The sequence below is a fragment of the Sciurus carolinensis genome, chromosome 15 (genome assembly GCF_902686445.1).
Source record: "Sciurus carolinensis chromosome 15, mSciCar1.2, whole genome shotgun sequence".
In the NCBI taxonomy this organism is placed as follows: Eukaryota; Metazoa; Chordata; class Mammalia; order Rodentia; family Sciuridae; genus Sciurus; species Sciurus carolinensis.
The window spans coordinates 45187774-45208146 of NC_062227.1; the positions used below are offsets into that span (position 1 = coordinate 45187774).

At 36.5% G+C, this 20373-nt stretch overlaps 1 protein-coding gene across 1 annotated transcript; it reads right to left on the reverse strand.

Annotated features, from left to right (window-relative positions):
* Positions 1-1435: 1435 nt before the first annotated feature.
* On the reverse strand, positions 1436-19107 carry Slc39a6 (solute carrier family 39 member 6). Its single transcript, XM_053743304.1, is given in 18 exon segments — positions 1436-1911; positions 3295-3485; positions 4664-4744; positions 5935-6309; positions 9014-9119; positions 13951-14169; positions 15577-15596; positions 15599-15646; positions 15649-15744; positions 16669-16698; positions 16701-16851; positions 18398-18421; positions 18423-18598; positions 18601-18738; positions 18741-18881; positions 18884-18955; positions 18958-19056; positions 19059-19107. Coding segments are annotated over 18 exon segments (2169 nt in total). The 3' UTR covers positions 1436-1758.
* Positions 19108-20373: the final 1266 nt, after the last annotated feature.

Below are 20373 nucleotides of genomic sequence, written 5' to 3' on the forward strand. Positions count from 1 at the left end.
TTTGTGTCTAAAAGGATTCTACTAGAATTTTGATTGAAATGGAAATTTTATTATGTTGAGTTTTTACAATCAATGAATATGACATGTTAGCAAGTAGAATGGTAGTTACCAGGGTTGGAGGTGGGAGAATGAGGAATTATTGTTTGATGGGTGTAGAATACGTTTTGCAAGATGAAAAATTTCTGGGGCTGGGGTTGTGGCTCAGTAGTAGAGCGCTTTCCTAGCACCTGTGAAGCACGGGGTTCAATCCTCAGCACCATATAAAAATAAATAAATAAAGGTACTGTGTTTACCTACAACTAAAAAATAAAAATAAATAAAATTTAAAAAAATTCTGGAGGTTCGATGCCAATGTGAATAGTTTCAACACTACTGAAATGTATACTTAAAAATGATTAAGATGGTAAAACAGAAGAAAGAAAATATCTGACATTGACTTGACAAAAAAATTTTATTTTGTAGGAAAGAAACATCTAGATAATGCCACAGATGACCCTAGTATGTTTACAGTACCATATATAAAAGGACAATTGCTCACAATGACAACACTGAAGCACTGAAAGATACCAAAGTACTTTCTGAAATCCAAGAAGTCAAATTATACTTAGAATGGGTTCTGATGTCCTTACACAGATAAAAGTTTTAATACTCTGACATTTGGAAAACCAGATAACCAGAATACCCAATCATTAACTTTTGGTGACACATAAACTGGTGATAAGCAAGTCTTTTGGTGATAAACTTACTATATTCATCTGGCATATCTCCCAAAAATATTTTTAAAATCCAATTTCTTGGTCATGTGATATCTTGCTTGAATTTTATTAAATATATTTAGACTTCTCTTTTATACAAACCAATGTACAACTAAGTTAGCATATGAAAAGTGCTCACTGTTTTTTACAGGATCATTAATACTTTGGGACAAAGATGTTTATGAATGAACTGTATACTAATTTTGCCTTTTAAAACTTTTATCTAAAATTTCTGCTCAATAGTATAACCAAATTTTGTGATTTCTGTAAGAAATCTACAAGTCTTCAATTCTCAGATTCGTCTCTTTTCCTCCATTTCTTAACTTAAATTCAGTACAGACCAATAGGTATCTTAGGCTTGTGTACATTCTTACTCCTTAATACCAGCAGTTCTTCAGAGGCCCGAAATCCACCATGTGAATTACTGGTTACATTTAAGTTCTACAAAAAGCATTAAAAACATTTTTCCTGAAATATACAGAACAGGTCATGCCAAATTTCTTGTTTATACAATAAACTGGTAATATTGGTGGATTTGCACATGTAGCTTACATTTCCAAAACAGAATAATTTAAACACTAAACTGTACCTTCATCTTTTTATTTTTTTGGTACCAGGGTTTGAACCCAGGGGGCTTAGCCACTGAGCCATATCCCCAGTCTTTTTTTTTTTTTTTAATTTTTTTATTTTGAGACAGGGTCTCACTCCGTTGCTCAGGGCCTTGCTAAGTTGCTGAAGCTGGCTTTGAACTTGCGATCCTCCTGCCTTAGCCTCCTGAGTTGCTAGGATTACAGGCGTGCGCCACCACGTCCAGCTAAACCGTACCTTTATGTTACTAACATAACTGACTTTATAAGCATAACAAATGGAAATATTCAATATAAAAATCACAAAATCCACTAACTTTAGATGCTGCATTTCATAGTACAAACTCATCTCTCTATGACCTACTTAAACTATTGACAGCAATGTTTTTTAAGCTACTCTAGCATTCATATCCTAATTAGAAATTTATACGAAACACAATTTTGTGTTCGAATATGGAAATAAGTAACATAATTCCAAAACCTAAAAGTATCCCAGCATTCTGTAAAAAGAAGTATCCCCAACGGCTACATCCATGGTCACTAGCATCATTGTGCAGCATCTCAGGTACCTTTAAGAGAGAGGGGAGAAAAAGAGTTAATATCTAAGTTTTCAGAACTGCAGGTTAATCTTTCAAAAACATTTGTAGGACAGTATACTAACTTTTATTTGTAGCTGAATATACTATAGGTCAATTCATGACAATACACATACTAACTCTAGCTAATGTTACATAGCACTTCCTAGTAGTTTAATATAAACAATGATTATTCATTGTTTGGAGCAAGTGAAAATTTTTATTAGTCCAGTTTGCTCCACTGTAAAGTAGGAAGCTATATTGACTGCCCTGCATTAGTTACTGCCTGCATATCTGAACTAAATACAATGTGTGGCTCACCTGAGTTCAGAGATAGGAAACTTTATACTATATAAAATAAAGTTTTAGCAATAAGATTGGTTGAGATTATATATGTGAACTTTGGTGACAAAAGAATATATAACTCCTTTGATAATAAGGACACTTTCAGCATTCTGAAGTATACATAGCATGCCAACAATGTGGTTTTTTCTAGGTTTCCTACAAGTTTACAGACAATTCGGTGCCTAATGATCAAGATTCTATGAAAAAGATACATCAGAAGGTGTGGGTATTTACCCAAAGGACTTAAAATTAGCATACTGCAGTAACACAGCCACATCAATGTTTATAGCAGCTCAATTCACAATAACTAGATTGTGGAACCAACCTAGATGTCCTTCAACAGAGGAATGGATAAAGAAACTGTGGTATATATACAATGGAATATTATTCAGCCATAAAGAATTAATATTATGGCATTTGCAAATCAATGGATGGAATTGGAGAATATTATACTAAGTGAAATAAGCCAATCCCAAAAAACAGAGGCCAAATGTTTTCCCTGATAAGTGGATGATGATATACAATAGGGTGTGGGGGTGGGGAGTGAGAAGAATGGAGGAACTTTAGATTATGTAGAAGGAAATTGGGGAGGTATGAAAAATCGTGGAATGAGATGGACATCATTACCCTATGTATGTATGATAACATGACTGTTATGAACCTACATTGTGTACAACCATAGAAACAAAATGATGTACCACATTTGTGTACAATGAATCAAAATGCAGTCTGTATAAAATAAAAAAAAATAATAATAACAAAAAAATTAGTGCTTCTACCAGGAAAAAAAAAAAAAAAAGGGTGGGTGGGTGGGTATTTATGTGTATGCTGATATACATTAGGTAGGATAAAGGTGTGCATGTTATTAATCAACAAACAAACTCAAAGGAATCTATATTCTTATATCGCACTTCTTAAAATTTAGAATCACTTATTACTGCTGTTTAATATAAAACCTTTTTGTGAATTAACTTTTACTGAATATTTCTTTTATTTAAATAGCCAATGTCCTCTGACTTCTTAAAAACTTACCATATCGACCAGAGCGACATACATGAATAAGCCAGCAGTAAGTGCAAATATCCACATAGAAACATTTTCAGCATAATGACCAATGAAAATTCCTGTTGCCATCCCAAGATAGGCCAGCATGGCTGACAAAGCGTTGTAAAGCACAGCCTGCTTAACAGTCATGCCTGCCTTCAGTAAAACAGCAAAGTCACCTTTAACAGAAAATAGGATGAAATTAAGTGAAAAGTCATTTTTTAAGATACCTTCTCTGATTTAAGGAAATTCTCCAATTTTTTAAGGGTGGGGGGAGAAAGAAAGAAATACTCAGGGTTAGAGCAGAGTTAATCACTAGAAATAATCCTAACAGTTCTATAAACAAAAAAAATCTTTACCAAAGTTTTCTTAAGGTTTTTACTTTATTGGTGAGTAAATACCATGAGTCTACTATTGTGCTCTTGCATTATTTCAGGGAGCTTAGAACTGGCCACAAAGAGGGTAGGGTAGGGTGGAGAGTACACGTGAAATCATCAGTAAACGATAAAAGCACAATGTAATGATGAGCTAGTGAGTGTAATGTTACAATTTTAAAAGGAGAAAAGAGATGGAAATGTTCAAAGAGGCCTTGTGGGGCATGACAGATCTAGAATGTGGAACACAAATGAGATATTGAGGCTTATAAGCATAGAATGGCTGAACACATGCCAAGAAACAAAACTGAAAATGTTATCAGGAGTACATGTGAATGAATATGTGTCCACAAGAAGAAAAACTAGAACACAAACTGGGATCCAAAACAACTACAAAAGGTTTAAACTTCTAGTGACAAATAATAATATTTAAAATATAACTCATTAGCCAAAATGGTAGTGCACGTCCTTTTATTCTAGCAACTTGGGAGGCTGAGGTAGGAGGATGACAAATATAAGGCCAGTCTCAGCAACTTAGTGAGATCCTGTCTCAAAACAAAACAACAACAACCGCCCCCTGCAAACCTCATTAATTCCCCCTTTTTCAGCTGCAATAAGATGCTCTTTCCCAACTTCCCTCTGTTAATGAAAGATGATTCCTTTGTGTGCTATGGTTTCATTCACGGTGCGTGCATGAAGACAGTTCACTGATGTTACTAGTATAGGCATAGAAGGATATTTAATAGAGAGAGAGGGAACCAGGTACCTCTTTGGAAACCCCACACAGGCAACTGTATACCTGCAGGGTCAGAATTCAGTCTGGAGACAAACTTGTGACCAGGAATAAAGGAAAGCTGACTAGGTTAGTAGACTTATGGGAAGGGATGGTAGTTAAGAAGCCTGCTGGAAAGCTTATCAGCAAAAGCCAGTGACACTAGAACATTTCACTCCTGTGGCACATACAGTTTAAGCGGTCCTCTTACCTAACTCATGAGGCAACTCATGACAGAACACAGCAACAGAAGTACTTAAACCACTTGACAAGCCTTCAGTGAAAGCAGCACCTGTGTAAAAATCAACCAGAAGAAAATTTGCTACATAGTTTTGTGTCTTTTAATCTTGGCACCTAAAATGAGGTAAAATAAATAAATTATATTTTGGTTGTGAGTAAGTACAACCTTCATACCCCAACCATTATCTTTATAAGAAATCTAAGATTACATTCCATTGGATCTAAAATTCCCAGAGGAGCACAAGCAAGTATGACAGAGAAGGGAAGATTCAACTATGCCCTAGAAAGTGATGATCTTCTGTAAACCTGAGAAATAACTGCTACCACATAAAACAGTCAAGAATAAAAAATAAGCTGATTTAAAAGGTTTGGAAGAAAACCTCTTGCTTTCAAGCATGTAAATGTTTCACCGGTCTCACAGAAATTCACTATGTAATTAGACTTATTTACATTCATCTTTTACTATCTCACAAGAAAACTCAGTCAAATTGCTATCCCCCTTAAGAAAACCAACATATTATACAACTAATCAATTATGAACCATGACTGTGCATTTGGACATTAGTTATTTGTCCGCTTATGTCACATGCAATAGTTTGTGGAAGGGAGCACAATAGACTCCAGAGTACCCAGAACCCAGGTTCATGTTGGTCTGGCTATAAAACAGTTTCCTTCCTTGGACAAGTGTCACCTATCCAGGCTTCAGTAGCCTATTTTGTAATTACTTTTATGATTCCTTCTAGATTACTAACATGTATAAATATTTTATTATCTACCAATTCTGGTGGAACAGCTTAATACAAAAATTCTGTAATTCTTTGGATATATTGGTAACTAAACTTATCAGATATATGAAGATTTCTTTAGCATAAAAGAAAAGATGATGGAAAAGATTTTACCTTAACAAGCATAGATTATATTATTGATAAGAGATTTCAATGTATAGGGGAAAAAAACATGCCACATGCTCACTATGAGTTATAGCCTGATGTTAAGACCTTGCCGATGAAGCACTTTTGATAGTTCCAATTTATGCAACAGGCTGGGAAGAATTTTTAGCACTTAATCCTAGCTAATATTTATTGAGTACTCATTGTCAAAGTAGCCTAAGAGAAAAAAAAAAATTTTGATCATCTTGGAAACTACTAATATACTCATCTAAACTAACCTATTTTTTGTTCAATTTGTTTAAGGTGACATTTTCTGAGTCAATCAACAAGGAACAGATATATAGATATATACCAATTGCTAGGCCATCACTGAAGTTGTGCAGGCCATCACCCATTATCACCATCCAAGCCAATGTGGCAATGCCAGCATCTTTCAGCTCCTCCCGAGAGTAGCGCTGACTGTGACTGTGGGGGTGGTGGTTTTGGTGGTGGTGGTGATGGAGAATATGATGGTAGTCATGATGGTGAATGAGGTCATCTGACTGGCCCAGTGTATCATGGAAATGTGAATGGCATTTGTTTTTGCACCCTCTAGGTACATATTCATTGTAGACTTCCTGTGGATGAGCATGAGCTATCATGACCTCTTCTTCTTCCAAGATTGCTGGCTGCTGAGAATCAAAGTGGGAGGGCTCTTGTGAGTCTGCTCGTAAATAACCTTCAGGTCCTAGGAATCAACACAAGGGATAATGGGATAAAGTCAGAAGACTTCATTAACATATTTAAATACATTTCAAACATTGCCACTGACAATTAACATCAACAAATGAGCTTAAAGCATGGTAACTCTCTTACACCTGCAGACCTAAACATAAAGGTATTGTTGATAAAAAAAGATCAATAGATCTTAATGAATTTTAGAAACTGATGCTTTCAGTTAATTAATGGATTAAAACATTAACCTTCAATAGCTATTTCCTCATTCTCCTTTAATTTCTTCTGCCTCCCTTGAGTTAAAAGATGAATTTTTCTGATCATTTTGATCCTCGGCACCACATAAAATAAATAAATAAGGTTAAAAAAAGATGAATTCTTCTGATTATAAAAGAATCACATGACTTTTTGAAAATTATTGTTAGATATTTAACATATATTTAGAAAACTGTTTTAAAAAATACTGAAATAAAAAAACGTGTATAATCCTGTCATCTGACTTCTTTTTTGAAAGAATAAAATTCAAGGAAAAACAAAATAACCTGAATTATTTCATCATTGCCAAGAAGAAATTTATTATCTATTTGGGCAAAGAAAAGCAAATACCAACAATAAAGTTGTTTTTTCTTTATCCTAGAATCAATTTTCTTGGGAGCAGCCTTGACCTTGTGGTTCAATTCTTGAGTAGCTACTTTCTCCCATCATTACACATTTCACTGACGTTCATTCAAAAATTTGAAAGGGGAACAGTTGCAGGAAGAGTGAGAGCATTTTTCTTGATCTTTTAAAAAAACCCCGGCATGTTGGAAAATTTAGGGTGAGCTGGGCGCAGTGGTGCACGCTTGTAATCCCAGGGGCTCAGCATCCCAAGTTCAAAGCTAGTCTCAGCAACTTGTTAGTCTTAGCAACTCAGTGAGACCCTGTCTTTAATATTAAAAAAAGGGCTGTGGGTGTGGCTCAGTGATTGAGCACCCCTCGGTTCAATCCCCAGTACACAAAACAAAAACAAACAAGCAAAAAAATTTAGGATGAACAGAGAACCTTATAGACAGGCAGTAGAAACAACAGAAGTTTTTGATCCTTGCAGCCAGTTACCATCTATTGAGCACCTATGTTGTGCTGAGCATTTTGGCCAGCCCTGGGGATAGATTGAAGATAACGAAAATATCTACCTTCAAGAAACTTAAGTATTTGTGGGGAAAGAGTCACTTAGCTAGGAAGTACTTGTATAAACAAGATAATCTGAGGCACTTGGAAGTACAAATTAGAAAAGGGTAATAGAAGGAGAGTGACCGGGAGATCTGTATTTGAACAATGAGGAAGGCCTTTGAGGAACATGTATCTGAGCTTGAGGAGGAGGTACCAGAGCTGAGATTTTTAAGGGTAAGAGGAACTTATGTGAAAATCTGTGAGAAGGGCATTCAAGGAACAGCAAGTACAAGGCCCTGAGACACACCACCTGTGCACACCACAAGAAAAAAAGGGCATGAGGCTGGAGCAGAGTGAACACAGGGGAGATGGAGGACATGATAGGTCTTCAAAGGTCATGGAAGGGAGTTTGATCTAAATATGAATCTTAATTGAGCGTCCAACAAAAATGCCAAACCAACAATCATTACAGAAAATAGTAACGTTACAGTAGAGCAAGATGGGAGACACAACCTGAGCCGAATGATCAAAATTATCACCACCAATAAGCGAGAGAGCATCATACTGGGCAGCACACTATGTTACTAAAAAGGTACAACCACCCTTTGTGATACTCCTGCCCAAACTCATCATTTAATCATTAAAAGACATTAGACAAACTCAAAATGAGAAAGGACTAAATGCAACATTTGATTCTGAATTGTATTCTGGATCAAGTTTTTCTTTCCTTTTTTCTTTCTCTTTTTCGTGGGGGTGAAGAGATTAAGATAACTGGAAATGAACAAACAAACAAACAAACAAAAAGAACAGAACAAGTTACATAGACTACAGACTGACACTGTACCAACAGAAATTTCCTGATTTTGATAAATGAACTGTGGTTATAAAACGAAATATCCTTTTTCTTAGGAGACATACACTGAAATATTTAGAGGCAAAGAAGTGTCATGTCCATAACTTACTCTCAAAGTAGTTCAGGACAAAAAATGTGTGTATGTGTATATAGAAAAAACAGAGAGAATGACAAATAAATGTAATAATTTTAAATATATAGGGCTGGGGATATAGTTGAGTGGTGGGGTGCTTGCCTAGCATGCACTAGGCCCTGGGTTCAATCCCCAGTGCTACTGCCTTCAAGAAACTTAAGTATTTGTGGGGAAAGAGCCACAACAACAACAAAACCAAATGAATACATAAACAAGGAACTGAGTGAAGGGGATATAAGAATTTTTTATATTATTCTTGAGCCTTTTCTGTAAGTCTGAATTGATCTCAAAATATAAAAATGTAGGGATCAGGGGTGTAGCTTGGTGGTGAAGTGTGTACTTAGCATACATGAGTTCAATCCTCAGCAAATTTCTGCCCCCACAAAAAAAATACAGAAAAAGAAATATAAATATATACTGAAACAAACTACTCATTGATTTTTTTAAAAATATGAGATACCGAAAAAACAAAAAGAAAAGGACATGATCTCATCTCTTCCAAATGGTCTGAGTTGTCCATAAATCACAGAGCAACCCACCCTGCCTTGTGCCAGGCCCTCAGATTCACTCATAGGGACTTACGATCATCTGTATCTACTTTCTCCTCATTTGTTGAAAGTTGAGACTCATACTTGGACAACTGCTTCTTAATCTCCACATCATCATCATTTTCAGGTTTTTTTTGATTCTAAAATAGCAAAGGAAAACAATACTTTGAAATACTTGATTTGCTCAAGTGTGCAGTTTTAAAGAAACAGGTAAGCAAAAGACAAAGAAAAGGACAATGGAATTAACGCATCTCTATCAGAATGAAAGTCATCTAAGGGCAGGGTCTGGACTGATTCGCACAGTACTTAGTAGTGAATTCTAGGCACAGTAGCTGTCAGAAAGTTAAAGAATGCCTCAGTAATATGAGATGTAGAGAAATCATACTTTAGTCCTCCTGAGACTGTGTGGTCTTACACAAGTAGCACAGCATCCCCTGGGGACTTGTCAGTAATGCACACTCAAGCCACAGCCTAGAACTGATGAATCAGAATTTGGATTCTAATTAGATCAACCCTACCTTAGGTTATTAATTTAGAACCAGTTAGAGGCATATCCTTCAGGCACTGAATGATCTGCTACCCAACTGGATACAGAAATCCCATACTTTCCATAACCTAAAACTATACTTAGATTTTCAGTTATGAATACTAAAATACTTTCCCTATTAAATCACCATTAACATGTTTTATCTTTTTGAACAACTCTCTATTAGCCTTGAAATTATCACTAGGCCTTCTTTAACCACCCCAAATGCTATGTTTGAGAGATTGTCCTTGAGTCAAAGCAACATTTATATTACATAAAGGTCACACTGATAATGGTGCCTCTGTGTCATCTATTTATGTAGAAGATAATATTTAAAATGATGGAAATTATCATACAAGTAGTGAATTTCTTATTTGTACTACCTTTGAGTATGACTTAAACAACTGCCACCAAAACTGAGGTTACACTTTAGGTCTAACAGCATGTAAAGTATTTATACATTCTTAGGTTATGAGAGTTTTTAAACAAACATAAATAAATCTTTATATTATTTATCCCTACCATAGTACTTCAGAAGAAGTACTTAAATATTTGTGAAAATAAATGTGTTCAGAATATTTTTTAAAGTTTAATTTTCTTTTTATTAATAAATAGTAATTGTACACATTTATGGAGTAAATTAAGGGTACCTTAAATAACTTTTGTTGGTGCTTTATTTCTCATTGAGCAATGACTCTAGAACTTAGAGCTTAACAAATTCTTTTATTCCTTAAGTATTAAGGACTCATAACAGGCCTGTGCTAAGTAAGAGCAGCACAATGTAAAACAAGATTGTTTCTGTTGTCATAGAGCTTATTTTCATAGGGAGGGGTCTTACACAGATGATTATATTTTTGGGGGGGTACCAGGGACTGAACTCAGGGGCACTCGACCACTGAGCCACATCCCCAGTCCTATTTTGTATTTTATTTAGAGACAGGGTCTCACTGAGTGGCTTAGTGCCTTGTTTTTGCTGAGGCTGGCTTTGAAGTGGCGATCCTCCTGACTCAGCTTCCCAAGCTACTGGGATTACAGTGTGTGTCACCATGCCCAGTGATTATATACTTTTTCACTTGCAATTTTTGATACATTTTACAAAGAAAAACAGGGAGTTATTAGAGTGTATCATAACAAGACCTACAGAAGTTTCAGGACAGGCTTTTGAAAAAATGTAATGATTGCACTAAGACCTAAAGATGAGGTGTTTGCGAGGGAAAGGTGGAGTAGGCAGTACTCCACACAGGGAGAAAGTGAGCGGGAGGGCCCTGAAGCAAGAAGGGGCCAGTACCATCCTGGAACTAAAGGTATAAGGTGGCTGGGGCCTGGTAGGTCAGACAGAGGGTGGCCAGAGACGAGGTTGAGGTAACAAAAATAGTTCAGACAATGTAAACCCTGTCAAGAGTGGTGACCTTTGTCTACAAAGCAATGGGAAGTCACGAAAAAATTTTAACTAGTGGTGTACAATCTCATCACCTTTTCATTTAAACAAATCACTGCCTGCTCTGGGAAAGCTGGACTGGGAGAGGAGGAAAAGAAATCATGTGGATAGCTTAGTTAGGAGGTAACAGTTGTCACTAAAGAGGGATGTCACAAATGATTCTCTGGTAGAAAGTAAGTTTAAAGATAAACTCTTGTGAGGGTCCAACTATATATAAGTATGAGAGAGGTAGAGATTTCAGACTGGCATGTGGTAGGTGACTTAAAACTATGCTGTACAGAATCTCCCAGGAATGCAGACTGGTTTTCTGAAGGAAAATTCTAAGTAAAATGCCCTGTTATGGGACTAAAGAACTCTCAACATGACCATATAATGAGTTTTTTTCTTTTGAGAGAAGATTGGTGTTAAGTATGAACCACTAATATTCGGATGTCCTTGACCAAAAATAAACTCAACATATTCTAAACAAGGAAGAAAACCATGTTTGTAAGCTTCCTGTGGAAAGACTATGCCTAGAAATTACTTAATTGTTGGTTCCTAAGCACTTATATACTAGGAGAGATTTTTCAGTAGAGATTTTCAAACTTCTCTGACTACAATTTACCCATAGTAATATGTAATATGCTGTTTTATTATTGTTGCATTTAAAAATATTGGCATGACACAAATTTTGCAGCTTACTAACAACCTACAGTTGGAAAATAAATTGTTCTATAAATATTAGTTAACAGTCTACTCTTGGAATCCCAAATTAATGAGTGCCAGGTTAAAGAAAAGCTATTTTAGATAAAATTTGAAAACTAGATAGAACATTAAATAAATTATGGCATTTGACCAAAAAACACAATAAAAAAACATAAACCAAATCCCACACTCCTTCCCCCAAATGAAAAATGATATTTTTTGGGTGCTGGGGATCGAACCCAGGGCCTTGTGCTTACAAGGCAAGCACTCTACCGACTGAGCTATCCCCAGCCCCAAAAAATGATATTTTTTTAAAAGGTAAGAATAATTTAGAAAATAAAGAGATAGGAGTTATAGTTAATTCAGACTAAATAAAGCAACTAGGAAAAGGGAACATGGAAGATTACTTTTGTTTTTAGGGGGAGTTTACTGGGGATTGAACTCAGGGGCACTCAACCACTGAACCACATCCTCAGTCCTATTTTGTATTTATTTAGAGACAGGGTCTCACTGAGTTGCTTAGCACCTTGATTTTGTGAGGTTGGCTTTTTTTTTTTAAGATGTTGATAGATCTTTATTTTACTCATTTATTTATAAGTGGTGCTGAGACTTGAACTCTCACACATGCTAGGCAAGCACTCTACCACTGAGCTACAACCCCAGCCCAGAAGATTACTTCTTAGATTAAAAATGAATAAACTGAAGGGTATAGTGGTGCATGCATGTAATCCCAGTAGTTCAGGAGGCTGAGAGGAGGATCCCAAGTTCAAGGCCAGTTAGCAAGGCCCTAACTAACTTGGTGAGATCCTGTCTCAAAATAAAAACAAAAGGGTTGAGGATGTAGCTCAGTAGTAAAGCATCCTTCAATTCAATCCCCAGAACCAAGGGAGTGGGAATGGGGAGGCAGGTAGGGAAGGAAGTTATTCTTATTAGTACTTCCTCCCTCTACTTCAGTCAACTACAAAGAAAGTTTAAGGCTGGGAATAGTGGTGCATTCTTATAATCCCAGTGGCTCAGGAGGCTGAGGCAGGAGGATTGTTGAGTTCAAAGCCAGTATCAGAAACTTAGTGAGGCCCTAAGAAACTCAGCAAGGTCCTGAATTTAAATAAAATACAGACAAGGGCTGGGAATGTGGCTCAGTGGTTAAGTGCCCCTGGGTTCAATCTCTGGTATGAAAAAAAAGAGAAGGTTTCAAAATTTGCAATGTGAGATTTTAGTGACTGTAAAACCCACAAGGGCAAATGTTCATGGGAAGGAGGAAGCTGCTCTCTTGTTCACACATGAACTTGTTTCCCACAGTGAGCTCAATGCTCAGCAAGAATCGACTGTGTTAGTTTTCAAACCTCTTCATGCCAGTTAAACTTGTTACTGTAATTGCACAATTTAATTACATGTTGCTCAAATTATGACATGATGATGAGAACAGTTGCTTCTATGAACATCTAAGTTGAATGCTTTTAAAAGACTCGAAGGCAAGTTGCTAAAATCAAAAAACAAAAAACTATTAAATTATTAAAGATGACCACTGTATAAATTCTTAAGATTTCTGAGATCTAGATTCTACATTCAGAATAGCTTTACAAGTTTGTAACCTCTCCTTCAATTTTAGAGAAACTAAAACTGGGAAATTGTAGAAGAAATATAACATGGTTTTTTAGAAAACATATGACATGATACAGAACTTCAATTCAAAGAAAATCCTGATCAACATACAATGAGTGTACAGATATTTTAAGTTAAGTCAACACGTCTGCTATGTGCACTCATCACTTTAAGAGTTCCTTCAACAGTCTTTTCAACTGACTTGCCTGACCACATCTAATAGAAGAGGCAGATGACCTTAAGGACTCAAAAGGTCTTTTTGCCAGAAATAAAAACTTACTTGGCTTCATACTATTTCATGGTCTAATTGGCAAAGAGCAAGCCTGTGAAAGTCACATACCCTTTGAAACAGAACATTTACCTACTGGGTAAATAATTTAAAATTAAACACAATAGTTAATCATAAACACCAATAAGTATTGATGGTGTATTTGCGACACTCTGTCTTTAAAGTCCAGCTTGTGCCTTGTGTTTTGATCACTTAAATGGATGCTTATCCTTGCCAGGAATTATAGGACAGTGAAGACAGAAAACTCCAAGGTTATCAAGATACAGAATCTGCTCTGCAGGAACGCCCCTAGGAACAAAAGGATCTTGAAGGCACTGAACACTTCTTGAAAAATGATCATGTACCCTGATAACCTACTCTAACAATCTAGTTAGAGTGCTAATCTAAATAAATGTCTGATGCATAGTGAGTACTCGGTATACTTTTTCTTACCTTTTTCTTCTTGTCTTTAAATTGCTTGATCAACGTGAGTACATGTTCAACAAGAAACATGAAATACAAGCCTCCTAGAGCTGTCAGACCTTTCCATGTGGAATCAAAATAGGTACTTTCTTCTATATTTTGAGATGACAGATGACTAAAAAGTGGACCTCTTTTCATTTCCATTGCTGGTTCTTCATGGCTATGACTATGATGGTGGCTTGCATGAGACTAAAGCAAAGTGATATGTAATTGTAAATTCATTAGTGTCACATATGTCAGAAAACTGGCTGGGGAGTAGGGTCAAATTTGAAATCATTCAGAATTAGGCAATTAATGGGATACTTCAGTGTTGAAGGGACAGTAAAATAAATGCCCAATGAGCAACTAGCTATTTAGAATTTAATGTATGTTATGTATTATGCCCTTAATAGAGTAGGTCTGTTTACTGTAAAAGACAGATACTTTCCCCAGAAAACCCTCATAATATTGAGAATATTCTCAATGTTTAACAAGTTGCCATGGCTACAATTAACAGGGAAATGGTATACTTAACAGGCACGTAGTATCTGCAGCTATATTCCCAAACTGAGAGGTTCAGAATGGGTCACCAGACTAACCTGTAAGAAGTTAGTCTATGTGCAGTGATGTGGCCTGGCAGGTATCTGAGATTCAGGTGCACTGACCCAGGAGCCCAAAGCTAAGTGTAGTAATACTATGTACAGTTACTACATGTGAGGGAACCCGATATAGAGCACACTAACTGAGACTACAGGTTATAACCCATGCCCAGGCCACTCCATGCAGCAGGTATTCCTGAACTCTGTCATCTGGTGGTCAGAGAGCTTGTCATAGCAAAACAGTTTTCTTTCACTACTGAACAGAATATGAGATTTGTATGTCCTAGAATAGAGTGATTTCCTTTTCCCACTTACCTGAAAATCTCTAAGGGAAATTTAAAAATTAAGATCAAAATACTTTTGGCCTAAAACTTATCCCGAATATTTAATGAAAAAGTAAATTTACTTTACCAAATTTGTTTTACTTAAGAATTCACTCATGTCATTAGTATGGATCTCTAGATACACAAATAAATTCAACTCTGAAGAAACCTCTAAGTTTCTTGGGGTCATATTTTTTTATTTTTTATTTTTGTAGTTGGAGATGGACAGCATGCAGCATGCCTTTATTTTATATGTTTATTTTATGTGGTGCTAAGGATTGAACCCAGTGCCCCACACATGCTAGGCAAGTGCTTTGCCACTGAGTTACAACCCCAACCCCATGGTTCATATATTTTATTTGTGTGGCTATTATATACCAGGTAAGCAGATTAATTCTCTTCATTACAGTCTGTCACAGTACTAATATCTGAGCAGAATTTGTCTTTTTTTATTAAGTGGGTACAAAAAATTAAGTCCATATTTAGATTTCCTATAGAGAAAAGAAAAAGAATATATTAAAATCTGGACAAAAATGTACCTTTCAGTTACCAAATATATTTAAAATCAACTTCTCTAAAGCAAAATTCTAACATTTTATATGTAATGATACAAAGAATTCTAGTACAAATGAATATACACAAATATTTTCAGTGTTGAATAAAAACACACTGGTAGGACAAATTACTATACTTACATGTGGAAGAAGGTGTAATAAGCATCACCACTCAAAGTCCCAACCGCCAATGCCACAAGGAAACTCAGGGAAATTTGAAAAACACCTGATTCATGAGAGGCACCAAGATAACCCCCAGCAAAGACAGGAAACTGATGATGGAAATGGCTATTAAGCCACCAACCCAGGCTGTTAAAATAGAGCAAAGGAAAATCATAGTTAATATACTTTTTAAATGGAGACTCTTGGACAGTGACATAAAGCAAAACTCAAGAACAAAAAAGCTATAAGAAACACAAATTCATTGCAAAAAAGACTGTGGCAATAGCACCATAACCAAAAAACACTGATGGCCAGAGAACCCAACCTGACCTATAATTAAGAACCCTTCAGGTAAGGAGAATAAGCTTAGTGGAAATGCTTCAAATGGGGGTAGAAGGAGGAAAAAAGTTATCAAGGGTGAATGCTAGCTCAAGCTTTCAGATTCCAAACGTAACAGCTAAGTTAAGAAAGGGAATGAAAAAGTAAACAAGGAAAAAACAGGGAACCAGTAATTTCCCAGCAAATAAAGCAATTATTTCTTCACCATTATTGCTTTTGAGCAATGTGACTCTGTCCTATAGCAGGGTTTATCTTAGTTTCATTTACCAAGAATTAGGCTCCTAAGTAGTAGAGATGAACTCTGACCCTCCTCCTGAACAGTATGTCCTATTAAAAGTCCAATTTGGGCTGGGGCTGGGGCTCAGTGGTAGAGCACTTGCCTCCCACATGTGAGGCACTGGGTTCCAATTCTCAGCACCACATAAAAATAAACAAATAAATAAAGGTACTGTGTTCTCTACAACTAAAAATGTTAAAAAAAAAAAAAAAAAAAAAAAAAGCCCCAATTTGAGATGATCCTGATGTGGAAAGATTTCCAACAAATCATCATCTAAGTTTTCTTTCTTTAAGGGGGAGGACTAACATACTTGCTTTCTTCACATTTAGGGCAGAGAACAACTAAAATGATACATGTGGAATTATGCTGAAAATGAATAGGCGATGGAAATATAAGAAGTATAACATAAATGTATCTACTGGAAATTATTTTTCACATAAAAAAGGCAATTCTACCTATTTGTAAAGAATAGGTCTTCGGAGGGATTCAGCCTTCTTTTCACTTGTTGTATGAATCAGACACGATCTAGCATCAATTTGATTGATGATGGCTGGGCAGAGATAGTTGAACTCGGTGGCATTCAACGGAATCTGGATGCCCATGCCATGAGATGTAAGCAGCTTAGAAGCATTGAAACACTAGAAGAAACAAAGCAGTGAGTCACCAAAAGGTACTATCTTTAGAGAATCCGAAAGTTCAGTCTGACACACATCACCTTTTCCTTATTAAAGCTACTTCTTTATTTGTTTAAGTCAAAGCAAGTTAAAATCAACTTTTGTTTTCAGTACTTTGGAACTTGCCTCTAATTGCATGGAGATCCTATGTCACATGATAATATGCTACCCTCTCTGCCCTACCTGGGAGAAGTTACATCAATAGTCACCTAGGGAGAAAGCCTCAAGTGGAACAAGCTTGGGGATAAATGAAGATTCACAAGCCTGTTAACTCATTGTATAAACCTATTAAGGAAATGAGCTTTAATTTCGAAATGGGGTTCATTAGAGATTGAGAAATATATTTTAGTACTAACGCTATCCTACTTGGCCCAAACAAGCCAAGACATGTTACTCTTTCAGCAATGACCCTACTTGCAAAAACAGCTCAGTTCTGTTCTACATACCTGGCAAAATAATGTTCTACAATGAGAATATTAAATTATTCAGATTATGCTTGTGGAGGGCACTGCGGGTTAATAAAGTGAACCTGTACAGACAGGCAGATGTTTTCAACAATTTAATTGGATCACAAGCTCAGTTTGAAGAGAAACTCCTCTGTGCCATATAATCTCTCTACCAAAGGGTGGTGGTGGTGGGGACTCAGAACTGGCTATAGTACCTGTTTCTAATCTGTAAAGACATTTCCAACTCCCATATTCTCAGCCAATCTTACTCAGAATGAACTTCATCACCAGTGTGCTATGGCAATAGTGGGATTCTCCAAACACTGTATGGTTATATGTTGGTTTGAATGAAGTACTTATTAATTTTTTTTTTTTTTTGGACACATCTCAGCCAAGGCAAATTATGAAGGGTCTGGAAATCTATTCTACAAAAATCATGTGAACTCAGAACCTCCTGGTCAGATCTTTCACTTGCTTAATCTGATGATGTTCTTGGAAACTGCTTCATTTCAAGCATTTCACAAGTCATTGTGATCCTCTGTTAAGGAGGCACCACTGCTCCTCTCTGGTGATGTTAAGCCCTTTTCGACCACACTTTTCCCTAAAACACAGATTCTAACTCCTACTTTTCAACCCCCCTTCTCATTTTCTTCTGCTTTTTAAAAATGGTGTTGGGAAAGAACCCAGGGGCTCACCCATGGTAGACAAGTGCTCTATCACTACACAACATTCCCACATCCTATTTTTCATTAATAATATTCACCTTTACAAAGATTTCCCCCGCTTAAATATCTTCCTATAGATATTTAACATTCTATATTAGAAAAGAAATTTTAGCAGCAGTATTATTCTCAACAAAGAACTAATCCCCAAGTTCTGTATTACGAATATTTAAAACATAGCAGGCACACTGAGTCAAGTGCCTCAGTGAGAAGGTGGAACAATTCCCTTTTCAATAACTTCACTGTTTCATTTTTACTTACACTGCTAAAAAATAAGAGACAGACTAGCAGGACAAGAGAGACAAGAAGGTATGTTAAAATAATGAGTAGCATTTATCTTACCTCTTGAGTGTTGTCATTTATGTTTCCTGGAATACACAAAGCCCTTTCTGGGCTCACTTACAGACTCATTGATTTCCTGCTAGCCAGTCCGACCCACCTGGTTCTTTTCTGTGATACTGGTGGGGTGGAACTGCTTACATCTTTGGGGTTTTTTTCCAGATTTCAGAGTCTCTACTGTCTCCAGAAAGTGAGTCCCTTCAGGACAGTGTTATATACAGTTGAGGTCACTTCACTAGCACTGACACTCTCCTTGACATTTCTTCTACCATCGGTGTGTTCCGGTCGGTGAGATCCTTTTCCCTGGCTGTTTCTAGGATCTTTACCTGAACCATCAGAGTCAGGTCTGGGCAAAGGGTTTTCCGATTATTTTTACTGGAAGCATGATTACGGTGAGAGCGGTGGTCATGGTCAGAATGATGCTCATGGTCATGGTGTATGTGGACTCTTTTAATCTTATCTATGCCTATATTCTGAAGCAATTTCTGAATCCTTCAACTGATAAGGAATTGTTCTCCCCATAACGGTAGAAAAGCTGCTGCACGTGATGCTGCTGTGTAGTAATGCCAAGTCAACATTAATGCCAGATTCCCCGTTTGGACTAATTTTCTCGGTGGTCTGAGAGAAAGCAGCTGCTGATTCTAGTTCGTGAAGGGGATTGTGACCGAAAGGGCTAAGATCAGGACCAAGATTACAGATAAACTCTTTGCCATTGCACCTTCCTAGAAAAGAAAGAAAAGAAAAATTCCACACCTCACTCCTAAAATAATTTAAAACTTCATGCTGAAAAAGATTGTCCAAAGTAAGGCCATACAACCCTGAACACATCTGATCTCATCTGGAAATGAATGTCAAATCAAATTAGGTTTACAGAGCATTATTTAATATAGACTAGTGTGGTGCAAGGTATTGTGAAGATGTGGAGAACTGGAGTCCCTCGTCTCTCCCCTTGCACTCATAAAACACACAACTGCTGTGGAGAACTGCTGAGTGCTAAGAGGCTCAAAGCAACAGTAATTCAGACATCCCTGTAGCCACAGTCATACTGTACTACTTATTGTGTTGGGAACAGTGATTCAAAACAAACTATATTAACTAACTCCATCAACAGCACCATTTCATTTAAGAATCTTTTAACACACACACACACACACACAAAGTAGAATAATCATCTCAGAATTCACATTTAAATTTTTCTTAAACTGATACAGTCTCCTTATATATGAATTCATTTAAGGTCCCTTTCCTTACTCCTCAGAAGTATTTAATTTTACCAGGTTTTGTGTGTGTGTTGTGTGTGTGTGTGTGTGTGTGTAACATGATATTTTATAGCCATACTCAATAGACATGTACTTGAAACATACAAATGAAATCTTTCTCCCCAACACTCAACAATGAATTAGACATGACATGTCAGTATATACAGATTTTCCCTGATTCTTTTAAATGACTGCATAAAAGCTCTTTATGTAAATTAAACTTCATGAAAAACTCACTATATTATCTTATATTGCTACAAACCAGTGAAATTTTATCATAAACTCTTAGTCATTCTCATAATAATGTTTGGAACAAAAACACTATTCCCCAAAGGGAATTTAGAATTTGAGTTGGGACCTAAAAAGCAGAATTCATTTAAGCAGAGGAAGGTGTCCTCAGTTCAGGATCCAGCAAATGTTCAGGACCAATGGTAAGTGGTGGCCAAATCCATGTACCAGGAAAAGACAGAGGTGGAGTTCACTTATCAAAAGTAAGGGGCAACCAAACCTTAACATTTCAGCTATTCTACTTGGACTTACTCTCACATTTAGGACCTCATCTGAAAAGCCTATGATACCTATTTTGCAGGTTGAATGAAGAAAACACAAATGAATAATGGTGGCAGTACTTGTTGAACTCATGTGTTGCCCAAGGGCTGATTACCATCATGGGAAGCAGTGGTAAATAAAGGTATGTAAGTAGGCAGGACTATATCCTGA